Source organism: Amblyomma mixtum, chromosome 1 (assembly GCF_055824585.1).
Source record: "Amblyomma mixtum isolate Tamu chromosome 1, ASM5582458v1, whole genome shotgun sequence".
NCBI classification, from domain to species: Eukaryota; Metazoa; Arthropoda; class Arachnida; order Ixodida; family Ixodidae; genus Amblyomma; species Amblyomma mixtum.
In genome coordinates this window covers 309,031,241-309,044,696 of record NC_143012.1, presented here as the reverse complement: position 1 = coordinate 309,044,696, position 13,456 = coordinate 309,031,241, and the positions used below count along the sequence as shown (strand labels likewise).

At 45.8% G+C, this 13,456-nt stretch overlaps 1 protein-coding gene across 1 annotated transcript in view; it reads right to left on the bottom strand.

Annotated features, from left to right (window-relative positions):
- Window positions 1–13,456, bottom strand: part of LOC149372381 (fatty acid hydroxylase domain-containing protein 2-like) — a 62,989-nt gene that overhangs the window by 42,114 nt on the left and 7,419 nt on the right. Inside the window, exon 2 of the mRNA XM_089586172.1 lies at window positions 12,672–12,850. Within this exon, the coding sequence (XP_089442298.1) occupies window positions 12,672–12,823 (152 nt within the window). The 5' untranslated portion in view covers window positions 12,824–12,850. The remainder of the gene's footprint in view (window positions 1–12,671; window positions 12,851–13,456) is intronic.

Here is a 13,456-nt window from a genome sequence, read left to right as displayed (position 1 = left end):
TCGCAATTTTTATGTATTCGCGGAGTGTAATGTGTGCGGCGTGAATATGTTCTTGTTCACTTACTTCAGCGTTAGGTAACACGTATATTACATGCGGTAAGAAAATTGCAAAGATAACACCCATATACGGTTCTTCGCTTGTCGCAAAAGGGCCAATCTTCGCTGCAGCGTCGAGCACTTGAAAAATATATCTCGTTGCATCATGGGCTTGACACTAGTGATACGCTGATGTGAAGATGCACAAACTCTGTGACTACGGCCGCATTGTGTTGAATATTTCAGAGGCTCAGTGATTCAAGAATAATAAATAAATGTGTAAAGTAAAGGTCAATGCTCTGGTTTCGAATTTACTTTGCATCCATGAGAAAAACGAATCGCGTCACGAGGCGCTCACATAAGCACACAACCTCGAATACAGACTTCATTATCCAGCGTGAATGACGGTTTCCCATTTTCACGAGATTAGAACAAAAAAAAACGCACAAATCGCGAATCTCTTTTGTCTTTGCGCGAACAAAAACAAAATCTAGAAACAACTCAAGGCGCATTCAAAGTGTGACCCCAGCCTGAAACAAGGTCGACTTCGCCCGAACAAGTTAGAGAAAAAGCAGCAGCAGAGTCGGCGCCACTGGTTCACGGTCTCGACCTTCTTACACTATATAGTCCCGCTGCACCTGAAAGTGATCGATGGTTCGCCAGCCCTATGCAAATACGAAATCCGCTTTCGCGCTTCAGTGTACTACTCGGGGAGACTATCTCGTTCTCTTGGCGCGCACCCACGCCCAGGTGTGAAACAAAGCAGGGAAGGGAGCACGGACTTCGGATCCACTTATCTCGCAAAATTGGAAGCGCACCTGGCTGCAGGGGTCCCTTTGAATCCACTCGGGGCCCGCGTAATACGCTATTCGAGCGCCCAAAATTTTCCACGTAGGCGCTGAGGCATGTGCTCGCGCTTAACATTTGTTTTGTGCGTGAAGGTCGTGAGTTCCGAGACCCGAAGAAATCTTTTCACAGCGCGGGGAAGCTAAACAGAACGGAGAGGAAAGATTAGAAGATTGGAAAAGACGACGGTCCCGGCGGGCTCATTTGGATAATGCAATTACCAAGCATGTCGCCCCATTGCACCCGAGGAATATTCTATACCACTTCGGATCGAGGCACCAAACGAAGAACCAGTCTGCACCCACAGCCCTGTGGTTTGAATTAAAAAAAAGACGAAAAAGACCTATTTTTATAATAATACAGCGTGCTTCTTGCATGCAAGTACGAGAGCACAAGAGACTTCACAAATAACAGTAAAGTAAGAGATAGTTTATTTCGGCTGATCAGAAACTCCACCTTTGGATCTCATTAAAGAAACTAATGTGTACGAGAGCACAAGAGACTTCACAAATAACAGTAAAGTAAGGGATAGTTTATTTCGGCCGATCAGAAACTCCAGCTTTGGATTTCAATAAAAAAAAAGTAATGTCACGAAAGCAAACCTTCACAAATGAGCCACCTTGGTGGTCCTCCGAAACAGACTAGTAGGCTACGTTAGGGTGAAAAAACGTGGTAACTGACAGTGGGTCTGGCAGCAGCTTGAGCGGCTACACAGGTTAGTGAATGCCTAGAGACTAAATGCTATCCAACTGATGTTTATTTCTTAGTTCTCCTGATCTGCCCACATTTTGTGAGGGGTGTCATACATTGTGTTCTTTCTTTGCCAATCAGTTTATTGGTTTGCGGCAATATTGAGGCCTGTCACTGTCCTATTGAAAAGAAAATGCATTCAGAAATGCCAGCGAGGCAAGGAAAAACAAGCAGCACCATTGAATGTCCAAAGTAGCCAAAAGAAATCGAAAATTGCTGCGCTCACTAAACCAATGAACCGATTCGAACCCCAGCTAACTGATTAAAACAGCCTCGCCAACAAAGTACACTACATGGAAGTTACAGTAACAAGAACTAACAAGCAGCTACCAGTATTCATGAACAAAATAGATTATCCGGAAAATAGAAGTCGAATAAACAACTTCGTTATACATGGCTTAGCTGCGAATACAGCATGGAAACAGAAGAGAGCCTTCAGGTTAAAATAAACAAGAAAGTTTTCCTGGAGAAACTAGGTATTTCTGCAGTTGGCATCGAAAGATTCCACTTAAAGGAGGAAAAATCGAAAGCAATAAAAGACAAGTCGCACTAAGATTTCCAGACTATGGCGGAAAGACGTCTGTTAGCTTTGTCTGAAGTCTTTTCTACAAGAGGGCGTGAACTCCGAAAGCAACTCTGGAAAAGCACACCGCAGGAAAGGAAAAAAACTTCAGAGGGCACTCAAGGCTGCTTAAGTGTGTGAAGGCGAAATCATAAGTTATCGGTACCGTTCGACCTGATGCCGGTTGCGAACTGAGAAATGAAACGAAGACACTCCTCCAAACACCGATTTCATAAACGCTGAATCCACAGAGGTCCGAGTGAAAAACACTCCGACACTCGGTTCGGAGAACTCTCGCGAGCTAGCCTGCAAGCTATAAGAAACGTATGCAATATGGAACGAGAGATCATACGACACCGACCGCAACGGTGTACGTTGAACGGTTGCGTCACAATTTTAATATCAAAATTGGTTCTTGGGGAAAGGAAATGGCGCAGTAACTGCCTCACATCTCGGTGGGTACATCAACAGTGTCTTAAGGGAGAAGGTAAAGCCTTGGAAGTCTTGGATGCGGCCCACACAAGTTCTGAATCAGCAGTTTCTACACCACCAGGCATAAACATGTTAACCATCACGAAATCAAGACACTAGCATGATTTCAGAACAGTAGATCACAGTTTCTAGGAAACAGCAACAGCTTGACGAAAGAGAACATAAGTCGCACTTTTTTGGAATAACTACAATCGAGAAATTTAATAGTGATGTTCACAATAAACTCCGTGCAGTATTTCTTTAAAGTTTCTCTTCTAATTCTTTACCTCTCCACTCCTCCTCTTCCTTTCTAGCCTGCGTTTCAGACTTGTTTCCAACAAATTACTATTATCATTGTTGTAAGCAATTCAAGCTGGAAGTACTACTAGCACCCACTGCCAGATTTTTTATGTAAAGAAATGTCCAAACTTTCTGAAACAAGAATCCCTAAAAACGGGTCCCCACGAGGTTACAATAAAAAAACAATGTGCGTCCTGCGCCTTTCTACATACCCGCTCAGTTTCTTCCTCGTCGGCGAAATCCGTTTGAGAGAGCAAGGAGCACTCTTTACGAAGCCGTAACACATTCGAGTTCGCTCGAGTTCCCGCTCACGTTATTACACGCATCGCCGACGTGAAAACTTCCGGGGCCGTCACCAATTTGGCTCCTCGCTTCGACTGATCCGGCGACAAGAGCGGAGGATCGGTCCACCGCAATCCGATTTAAACCACACTCGTGCTTGCATGAGCGATGGCTGCGCGGCCGCGATAGCGATACTCTGAATCGCGAAAGCCATGCAGCCTCTCGAAAGCTGTAGAGCTGTCGTTAGCCGTCGAGGGAGCCGAATTAATTTTTCTTTTATACTAATAGGGCTCTTTGCTGGCTGATCGCGGAAGCAAACGACATGGGGGCCAGAGCAACAGTCAACAAAGAGCTATAGTTACGGGTGAACTGTTTCGGGTGAACTGTTTCGGGAAATCGGTAGCTTTTACCCTGATTCCAACTATTCATCTTGCGCAGCTACGCGCAAATCTGTAGAGAAAGCGTATAGCTCCGTGCAGTGGGTGCTCTGCGCGCAAGTAGAATAGGGTGCATAGAGATTGCATGTTCGTGCTACGTAATCCAGAAGCCTTCTTGCTTGCAGCTGAGGATTTCTTTACAATCCCTCTTACAGTTGAATTTGTTTGTTGTTTTAGAGATAAGTTTTAAAAAAAACGAGTGCTTGTTTACATGCAATACCGAAGCACCTAAGCAAAAACAGAATGAATTGTGAGAACGAATCAGGATGCAAAATAAAGCAGCATGTGTAGAGACGGAGTATGACAATGCACAGATGAGACGGTGCATGGTAATTGACCTGAATGTGTGTCACTTGTTTCTTCAATGCGCATGTTCCGAAATCTTGCAACGACGCTTCTACGGCATCTGAAGATGCGTTGTTAACTAGAACTGCACAAAAGCTTTCTTGGTCTTCTTCGCTCACAACTGTATCATTGCCCTCAAGTGTTCAGGACTGACGCTCCAAACTGTGAAGACATTCCCGTTCCGCTTCCAATTTCAACCGATCCAATTTGCGCGAGCGTAATTGGACGAGCTGCTCAACACGCTAGTTTCAACCGCAACAGCCGTAATCGTCCAAGTTGGTTCGTTCAAAGCCGCTATAGCACGAGCTATGTCCCAGGACTCGCGTTCTGTAATTGGTTGCCGCGGTAAGTGACGCGTAGTATGCAGAAAACTCGGGTGCGTGAGACAGGTTAGCCAGCAGTTCTGTACGAGAGCGCGCTCTAAAGATCCGGAACTACACTACGCCAGTCTTCAAGCGTGATTGCGTCGCAGCGTCCAGACCCTCCGCCGGTGAACGTAATTATGTCGGCCTGCCAAACCAGCTTGGCAGAAGCGCGCGGCCGGGCGTCGGCGGAAAGCATTTTCCAACCACTCGAAGTTGGTGCGCGCCCAAGCGCAGGAACGAAACGTGGCAACGCTCACTCGAAAGCGTACCGCGCATTTCACTCCGGCAGCGAATGCGTTCGGTCTAGCCGCATGCTCCCAGCTTATCTGCGAGGTAATTATATGCGCGAGCATTGCTTTCGCTCTGTAGGCGAATGAGCGAAAGAAAAAAATCTGAATGTTGTGCGATGACGCTCCAATTACGGAAGGGCGAGGAATGAAGAATAAATAAACAAAGCAACAAATGGATGCTAGTAGTGTGGCTCGAGTATAGTTGGAGGAACTTTGAAAAAAATTTGTAAATTGAGAGAAGGCGATGGAACAAGCCTATATGTGAATGCTGCCTGCTTCCGGAAGGATCGTTGTTTCTGAACCGTTCCTCTCTAGTAGGCTTTAGTGAAAGCGGTTTCGAAGAAATGTTGAGTTCCGGGCGTATTTGCCACCATACGAGTATAATTCGCTGTGATCTAGAGTCATATTCTCTCAGCTGTTCAAATACGATTCGTACGTACTGTATTGGTTCGTAATTAGCGGGTGCCTTAACTATATCTTCCTCTGGCTATTAAGAAGACAAGGAAAGGGGAAAGAGGCGCTTGCCATGACATACATGACGGAAGTCAACAGTCACCGAAACCAAGGAGCCTAGGGGATACTTAAGAAAAAACCAGCCAAAAAGACGGGGACAAAGGACAGACGAGGCACATACAACGACACACAACGTCCAGTCGTTGTGTGTGCCTCGTCTCTCCTTTGTCCCCGTCTTTTTGGCTGGTTTTTTCTTAAGTATGTACCAACTAACCCAGATTTCAACTCCCCTGCAAACCCTAGGAGATGTTCTTCTTTTTTTAATTTGTGGCGTTGATTAATTAGAAATATATAGGGGTGTGCGAATATTCGAAATTTTCGAATATAATTCAAATATTACATTTTTAGTATTCGAATTCGATTCGAAATCCAAGTATTCGTGTTGTCTCGAATATTCGACCCGACGCGAATATTCGTATCAAGCCGAATATTCATTGTGAGCACCGGCGTTCATTTCGGTCCGCAAGCCCTATTGACAGAGACATAACAACAAGGCGGCGCCCAGAGCAATGCGCATTCCTTCCTCCAAGGGTCATGCCGTAGCTGACTGCGCTGGTGAGCTTCTTTGTGGCTATACCTGCGAAGCTGGTATAGTCAGAGCTGTGCACAAAATACCTCGCAATACGAGCCAGTTCAGTGCCAATTGAGAGGGCATTTTCTGTGGCTGGAGAAGTCGTTTCAGCTAGAAGGGAACTACTTCTGCCTGACCATGTGGAGCACCCTGTTTTCCTCCACGACAACCCTTTATGTTCATCCCAGCAACGCGTTTTTGTGCTCATGGCAAGCTAGCCTTGATCAATGCCGTGTACTAGCCATCTTCTATGATATTTCCACTCTTCTAAAAACAATGTTCGAGACTTTGATACTTTTTGTGCAGCCACACACACCTTTTGTGTTCATTTCATCACTGATAGTTGAACTGTGATATTCTTGGGTGCTCAAAAAAAGGTTTTGTAGTGGTTAAATGCGTCTATCCTTGATTATTCGATACTCGATTCGATATTCGGAGCCAAGTATTCGTATTCGATTCGTATTCGAAGAATTTGATATTCGCACACCCCTAGAAATATATATATGGTAATTATCTGACAGTTGGTAGAGAGAAATTCGGAGGTCGAGGGTTCAGATCCTACCGGTGGCATGTGGTTGTTTTATTGCAAAATCAATGCTACGCTCATGAACGGCCTTTCGCGTAGCGGCGGACGGTAGCCACGTTTGACCTTTAGAATGACCTCTGACGTCATACCAGGGTGAGAGATGGGCTACCAAGTCGAGTCGTCGCGCAGCGGTGGCCGGTAGCCACGCGTGACATTTAGAATGACCTCTGACGTCATGCCATGCCTAGTGACGTCATAGCGTGACGTCATACAAGGGTGAGAGATGGGCTACCAAGTCGAGTCGTCGCGCAGCGGCGGCCGGTAGCCACGCGTGACCTGTAGACGCGGCGCACTGCGTTCCTTCTTTAGACGCGGCGGGCCGCGTTCCTTCCGTTAGAGGCGCTGCGCTCGCTTTCGCAACCTACCAGACCTAACCAAAGCTAAGCCCCCACCAATTTTTTTTCATCTGCTTTGATATCAGTTATCTTTAACCCACCAAATAACCGCACCACTAACTTCCAATTAATCTACGAGGGGGTACCCAAAAGAAACCGGACTAAATTTTTTGGTCGGCAAAGCTTCTGTGGTACCGCGTTTTGCCACTAGGAGCGCATAGAACGAACATTCCAGAGTCAGTAAGCCGAGTGCCGTCGTTGAAGGAGGTCAGACTAGTTTAGGCAGAGCTTTAGAGTGACGACTGTTTCGTGTGAATGTCGTTTTTGCAATGGCTGATTTTCGTGAACAGCGTGCGCCGGTGAAATTCTGATTTTTGCTCAGAAAAAGTTGAATGGAAACTCTTTAAATATTAAGAACGACGTACAAGGACGATGATATGGGGACAACTCAAGTGTTCCTGAATCGAATCCTGAATCAAAGCAACAATCAAGCCAATGGAAAACTTCAAATTCATCTCGCCTCAAGAAAGTTCGTCAGGTGAAACCAAACCTCAAAACAATGCTGATTTGTTTTTTCGACGTGAGAGGAGTCGTCCATTGAGAATTTGTTCCGCAGGGTCAGACAGTTAGCCAGGCTTTCTACTTGGATGTTTTGAAAAGATTGGGCAACAGTGTGCGGTGGAAGCGGCCAGATTTGTGGCGGTCGGGTGACTGGTTTTTCCATTTTTCCATCAGCCATGTCTCTACGACAATTTTGGACCAAAAATGGCATGACCCCTATTCCTCAACCCTCATACTCTCCCGACCTTGCCCCGTGCTACTTTCTTTGCTTCCTAGAATGAAAAAATAGGTGAATGGAAAGCGTTTCGCTGATGTTCCTGAGGTGAAGAAAAAAAACGACGGAGACACTGTCAAGCATCACAAAAGATGAATTGAAACAATGTTTTGAAAAATGGAATCAAAGATTCGACAAGCGTATCATTGCAAGTGGGGAAAACTTTGAAGGAGCTTGAAGGTCTGTGCTTAAAATGTGAACAAATAAGTTCAAACAAAAATAAGTCCGGTTTCTTTTGGGTACCCCCTCGTACACCCCACACTGAAAAAAAGCATCCCCTATGCTTTTTGGTTTCGGTGACTGTTGACGTCCTTCATGAATTCCACTATGCTAATTTTTCGGCATACGTTTTCGGACCGTCCACTCGCCAAAGTCTGCAGCCATAACAACAAGGATGAAGACAAGGTATTAAGAGAAGCTGGAGTTGAGTACAGCTGAAAAACAAAGACGGTAGTTATGTCTAAATGTTGTCCCTTTGGGTATATCAGAAATTGGCCCAGCCGACAGGATACTCACAGATTAACAAGCAACTTTGTGCACAGCACGTAACTGCTGCCAAAGATTCGTCGGAATCCTTCAAGTTAGCTACTACGATTGAGCTATCGTGTTTTTGTCTGTTGTTATTGCCTGGCCAATCGCACCGTGTTCTTATGCAAAATATTTTCGTGAACACGAACTTGGTAGAGAGTTTAAAAAGCCTCTTCGATGCTGTTGCGATAAAAACACTCGTGACATCTACGGATGGCCATACTTTGTCGCTTTTAGAGTCTTGCGAGTGTCACGCCCGTTTGTATTGCAATTACCTCAGTGTATTTTGTAAGTTTCTGCGGCATTGCCAGCATTAGATATGACGCAAACAACAACATCTTTGAAGAGCAAGCTGTCGCCTTTCCATATTTTCTTTTTAGTTTGTTAACTAAAAGCACAGCTGTAATGCGATTAAAAGGATTCCGGAAAGCCACTGTAAATTCAGATGCCATATCTTCAAGACTGCACCCCGTTGTTACCAATGAGTGGGGATAAAACAAAAGCACGATATTTTCAAACTGATTATAAAACAGCGCTGCAGGAGGACAGTTCTTTGCCTTGAAAATAAGGTTCAGTTAAGTTTTATTCTAGTCATGTACAATGGCTGAGGAGGCAGGAAAAAAAGCCGCAAACGCAGCTTGACGAAGCTCCCATCTCCTGTGGCATTTCGACACGGCGGTGGCAGGTTACAGTAAGAAAAATTAAAAGTGATAGAAGACATGGATAAGCCATACATGCAATATCCTCACAATCACTCACCAATAGAGTTTCTGTACAGTTTGCACACACATATAAAAACGATTGGTTACTTGATACCATTTGAGAGCCTTTTTTTTAATAATTTTTTCAACAGCGCATGCTACACAAGGACACAAGACGAGGAAACACACACACGAGCGCTGAGCCTTGTGTAGCATGCGCTGTTGAAAAATTATTATGAATAACCAACTAGCCCGTGAGCTCACCCTTTTTTTTTTAGGTCGAAATTTATTCATTGTCTAGTAGGAACAGATTTCTGATGCTGTTATATGTGCGCTATAATCTGGTGTATGGCGTACTTACCGACCGTCGTTTACGCACATACTAAAGCGGACGGCTCTATCAAAGCCCAACGGACCTCATCCTCGCGACCTCTCTGTCGTTTCAATCACACTCGTACGACGAGTTGACGGTCAGACAACAACAAGACGACATAATGTCATTTCTGCCCCAGACGTCGTGGGAGCGTCTGAGACGCGCCCGACGTCTAATTGTAGGCGCCTTTGCCAATGCGTCCGTCGTGCACTCCAACCACTCACTAACCATGCCAAACGGTAAATGCATCAGACCGAAAGCCAAAACGCGGTCCGCCCTGACCGGCTCACGTACAGCACCCCCCCCCCCAACACACACACATACACGCACACACACACACACGTACACACACTTTATTCCTTTTGACGTAGAAAACTGCAAAACATTTCTATCGGTGGATCCCATAGAGCAACAGGGGTGCAGTCGTGAGCGGTGCGCTAAAGAAGCCAGCGTTTCCGACACTCCTATTAACAGCACCACCCACTCGCCTGAACAGGTTAGTGATTCAGGCCCATCTTCTAAATGGACGTTGCTTAAACTGGATCTGTTCTTTTGCTCCAAGAAGCGGCAAACGTCGCCACCGCCGTCTCGGACCACGTTAGTTACTGTGAAGCTCCCACAAACTTTAAATCGAACTCAGCCGCCTGTAAATGCTTTCGAACGATTTAATATAAATCTTAAGATTTCATAGCACAAGTTTTGAAATATTGACTTTTTCACTGCAAATATAAATTCAACGACAAGTCCAGTTTAGGTCAAAAGCGCGTATCATGTAGGAATGCAGAATGACGTATCACGTAAGAATGTGACTTAGGAAATACAGATCAGCTGTCATCACGTAGCCAACCGTCGCATTTGGTGCTCCAACGACTGTATGCGGACCGAAGAGTACAATTCCAGAATGCGGGCTCAGACGCAAAGGTAAATCTTACAGATATCGACCAAGAAAGAAGCGGCAAATGACGATGTTCATGATTTAGCTGAATGGCTTAGTTCCAGAAAATTAAAGCTAATTATCTCTTAAACAAATTATACAACCTTTAACTTCTCAGGAAATAAAAATGACTTCAAAAATAGGCAGCGAAATAGACCATGTTCAATCATGCCGGTACCTTGCTACTAGAGTAATGAGGAGTCTAGCCTTGCTAGACTCCTCGTTACTTTTCTAGAAACGTCACGAACTTCGTGGTGGCTCAGTGGTTTTAAGGCGCTCGGCTGCTGACCCGAAAGACGCGGGTTCGATACCGGCCGCGGCGGCCGAATTTTGTTGGAGGCGAAATTCTAGAGGCCCGTGTACAGTGTGATGTCAGTGCACGTTAAAGAACCCCCAGGTGGTCGAAATTTCTGGAGCCCTTCACTACGGCGTCCCAGCCTGAGTCGCTTTGGGACGTTAAACCCCAATAACACCAAAAAAAAAACGTTTGCGAGAAACTAATTTGCATATATATGCTTCGTACACAGAGCACGGAAGCGGCGATACAGCTCAAGGTGCGTAGAGCAAAGATTCTATCGAAACCAGCACTACTGCTAGTGTTTTGTATTATCAGAAGGAAAAGTGTGTGGGCTGTGTGGTTTCTATTGTGAGAAAGAAAACAGCGCCGCAAAAACGAGGGCTAAAGAGCACATGGCACACACGCCGCTGTGTGTGTGTGTCTTTTCGTCCTTGTAGTTCATGCTCTTTTTTTTTTTTTAGTATGTGCAACTAATTAGGTTGAAGTTAGACACTCTGTGCCTTTCAGATTCTATTGTAAAAGCGCCTAACAATGCAAGCAAGTAATCAGGATCACAGAAACGGCCGTCCGCCAAGCAAGCGTATACGTCATCGATAGGGAGAACTTGCCCTGCTATATCAAGAAGGAAGAAAAATTCTGATTCCGTGGTGCATCTACTTTTCTTATTGCTAGTACCCATAGATATGCTTAACGAACCTCAATGGTAGTAATTTCAGAATAACTTTTAAAAATAACTAGGCAGGGAATACTTGCGATTGCGCCTCCGTTCCATGGTGAGAGGCAACAATATTAGATTTTGACACACAATTTTGGAGACCATTTTCCCAGGCATTTCACCCCAGAAGAGCCGAGCACCACGGCGGGGGAAACATTTTACTCATTCGGAAACCGCCGGGTACCCGGTAGCACTGGCGATCGGACCCAGCCCCTCCCGATTGCGAGGCTGATGCTCTGGTCATTATAGGCTACCGTTTTGGCACTCCAGAGACCCAGGTATCCATCGGGTTCTTCAAATTGGTACAAGTCACGTCTCAGACCGGAGCTGCTCGGCTTTCGTGGATGCGCGGCTTGAGAAAACAGCCTGCGTATTCAAACAGCAAAGCGGAAAGTTGGGCAAGTTGGATAACTTGCCCAACTGCGTCGTTTACTTTCCGTCCCGTGTGTTCCCTGTGCGCTATTTTTTACATCATGCGTATTCAAATCCTGCCACTGTGGGCGACCCGCGTGCGAGCATCGTTTCAGTTATTGGCTCAATATCGGCTTCTCAAGACATCCTATCGAGCCGCCGGTCAGGCACGACACTCACAGGAAACTCGTGAAAAAAAAAAAAATTCTATTTCTGTGTGGGCGTTCGACCTGTGGAACGGAACTCAGAAGCAAAAAATTGCGATCCCCGCGACTATATATTTTAGCAGTATTGCAAGCTCCTTCACAAGTTCAGAACCCGTTGGCCGGGCCAACAGCATTAAAAAACGTGAAGCCCTCGGCCACAACCTACCACAATCAACTAAACCTAGGTAAACACTGGCGCAAAGCGACGATAGCAGGCAGCATCACGATGCCGTGGAGTGCCCTGCAGCGGCAATATCGGCAGTGGAATTTAAGCTAAACTAAAAAAAAAAACAGTAAAAAATAAGCTCACGGGCAAGTCTCTCTTGTACTACGTACGGGCTATCGGGCATGCAAGCCCCAGCGGTAGACACGTGTGCGCAACAACGGGCTATGCTTAAGGTGTTCATACCTTTAATACCCCCCCTTCCCCCAGCGCACACATTGGGTGAGTGTTCAGTGTAGCTGCTGATACAACCGCTTGCTACTCGCGCCCGCTTGTAAGATATTTTGTGTGCTTGCTACACGAGCCCGAACTAGCGATTTTCTAAGGGTCAAGATGAATTTCTCACCTCGTCTTTTTCTACACGTACAGGGCGCGCCAAAAGTTCCCAGGCCACAGGATTTGGTTTTCAGCAGAATAATCTGACGCATAAGACGCCCATGAAGCTAACAAGCTTCTCACGGGTGAGTATGATACTTCTCCGACCCCGTACAGAGATTCTGAGGTGCGGTATTATCATAAATGCCTCACTACGCGGCTCAAAAGAAGAACCTTGGCTTAGGAACTTTTGACGCGCCATGTGCGTTGCAAAATAAACTGCTCATGTAAGAAGAGCAACTCATAGAGCGAGAGAGAGAGTTTCATCTACATGAGGAAGGCGTGCAAAGGCCATGTAGGACTGTCCCCTCTCCCCTCAGCCGTTGCTTCGTGTAGTTTCTGAAAGGAGTCAGAGGGCTATACGCCCCAGGCGCCTCTCCCACCTGACGGCGGCTGGACCCCAAACGTAGGCGAACGCAAGCAGCGCTGCCCAGAAGAGCAGGGTGCCCAAGAGAATACAGTGTTGCCTTCGGCCACCGGCGGTGACCTTCCATACGGCGCCGAGTGACGTCATCGACAACGGGGACGGCGTCATAGTGTCCGCTGGTCACACTCTCAGCATCTGCGCGAGAAGACGGACAACATGCGAAAGGCTTCGTTAGTGCATGATGACAACTGCTTACCAGAAGGGCGGAAAACGGTCCTTCCTTGTCTCTGTTTTAGCAGATTCGTACTTTTCATGGCAATGACTTAGTAGAAATTAAAAAAGACTGTATTAAAGTGCAAAAGCTTGCACGCTGGTCACTCCAACCACGCACTGCTTAAATATGTGGATTTATAGAGGGTAAACTTTGGGTGCCTCAGACCTCGTGTCTGCCCTCAGGATTTCACAAAGTACGTTCGCCTCAGGCAATGACTGCCATCGAGTTCTCGCAGTAAACATAAATCTGTATTGAAAGTATCCGCGTATTAGAACTACAAGAACGAAGTTCTTGTCAGAATCGTGGGCTTCTGAAACTTGTACTCTAATGAAAAAAACAAAAAAAATCTTTCAAATTGAGTGCTCCATCCAGAAGGCACAAGATCAAAGTGAGTGTGGATGCGTATTCTCTATTGGTAAAACTGGCATCCCAAAACTCGTCATGCAAACGTTTTATTTTTTCTCACATTTCCTTATTTATTTGTAGATCAATGCACTACAGAATACATATTTCACAAAGGCCTCTTA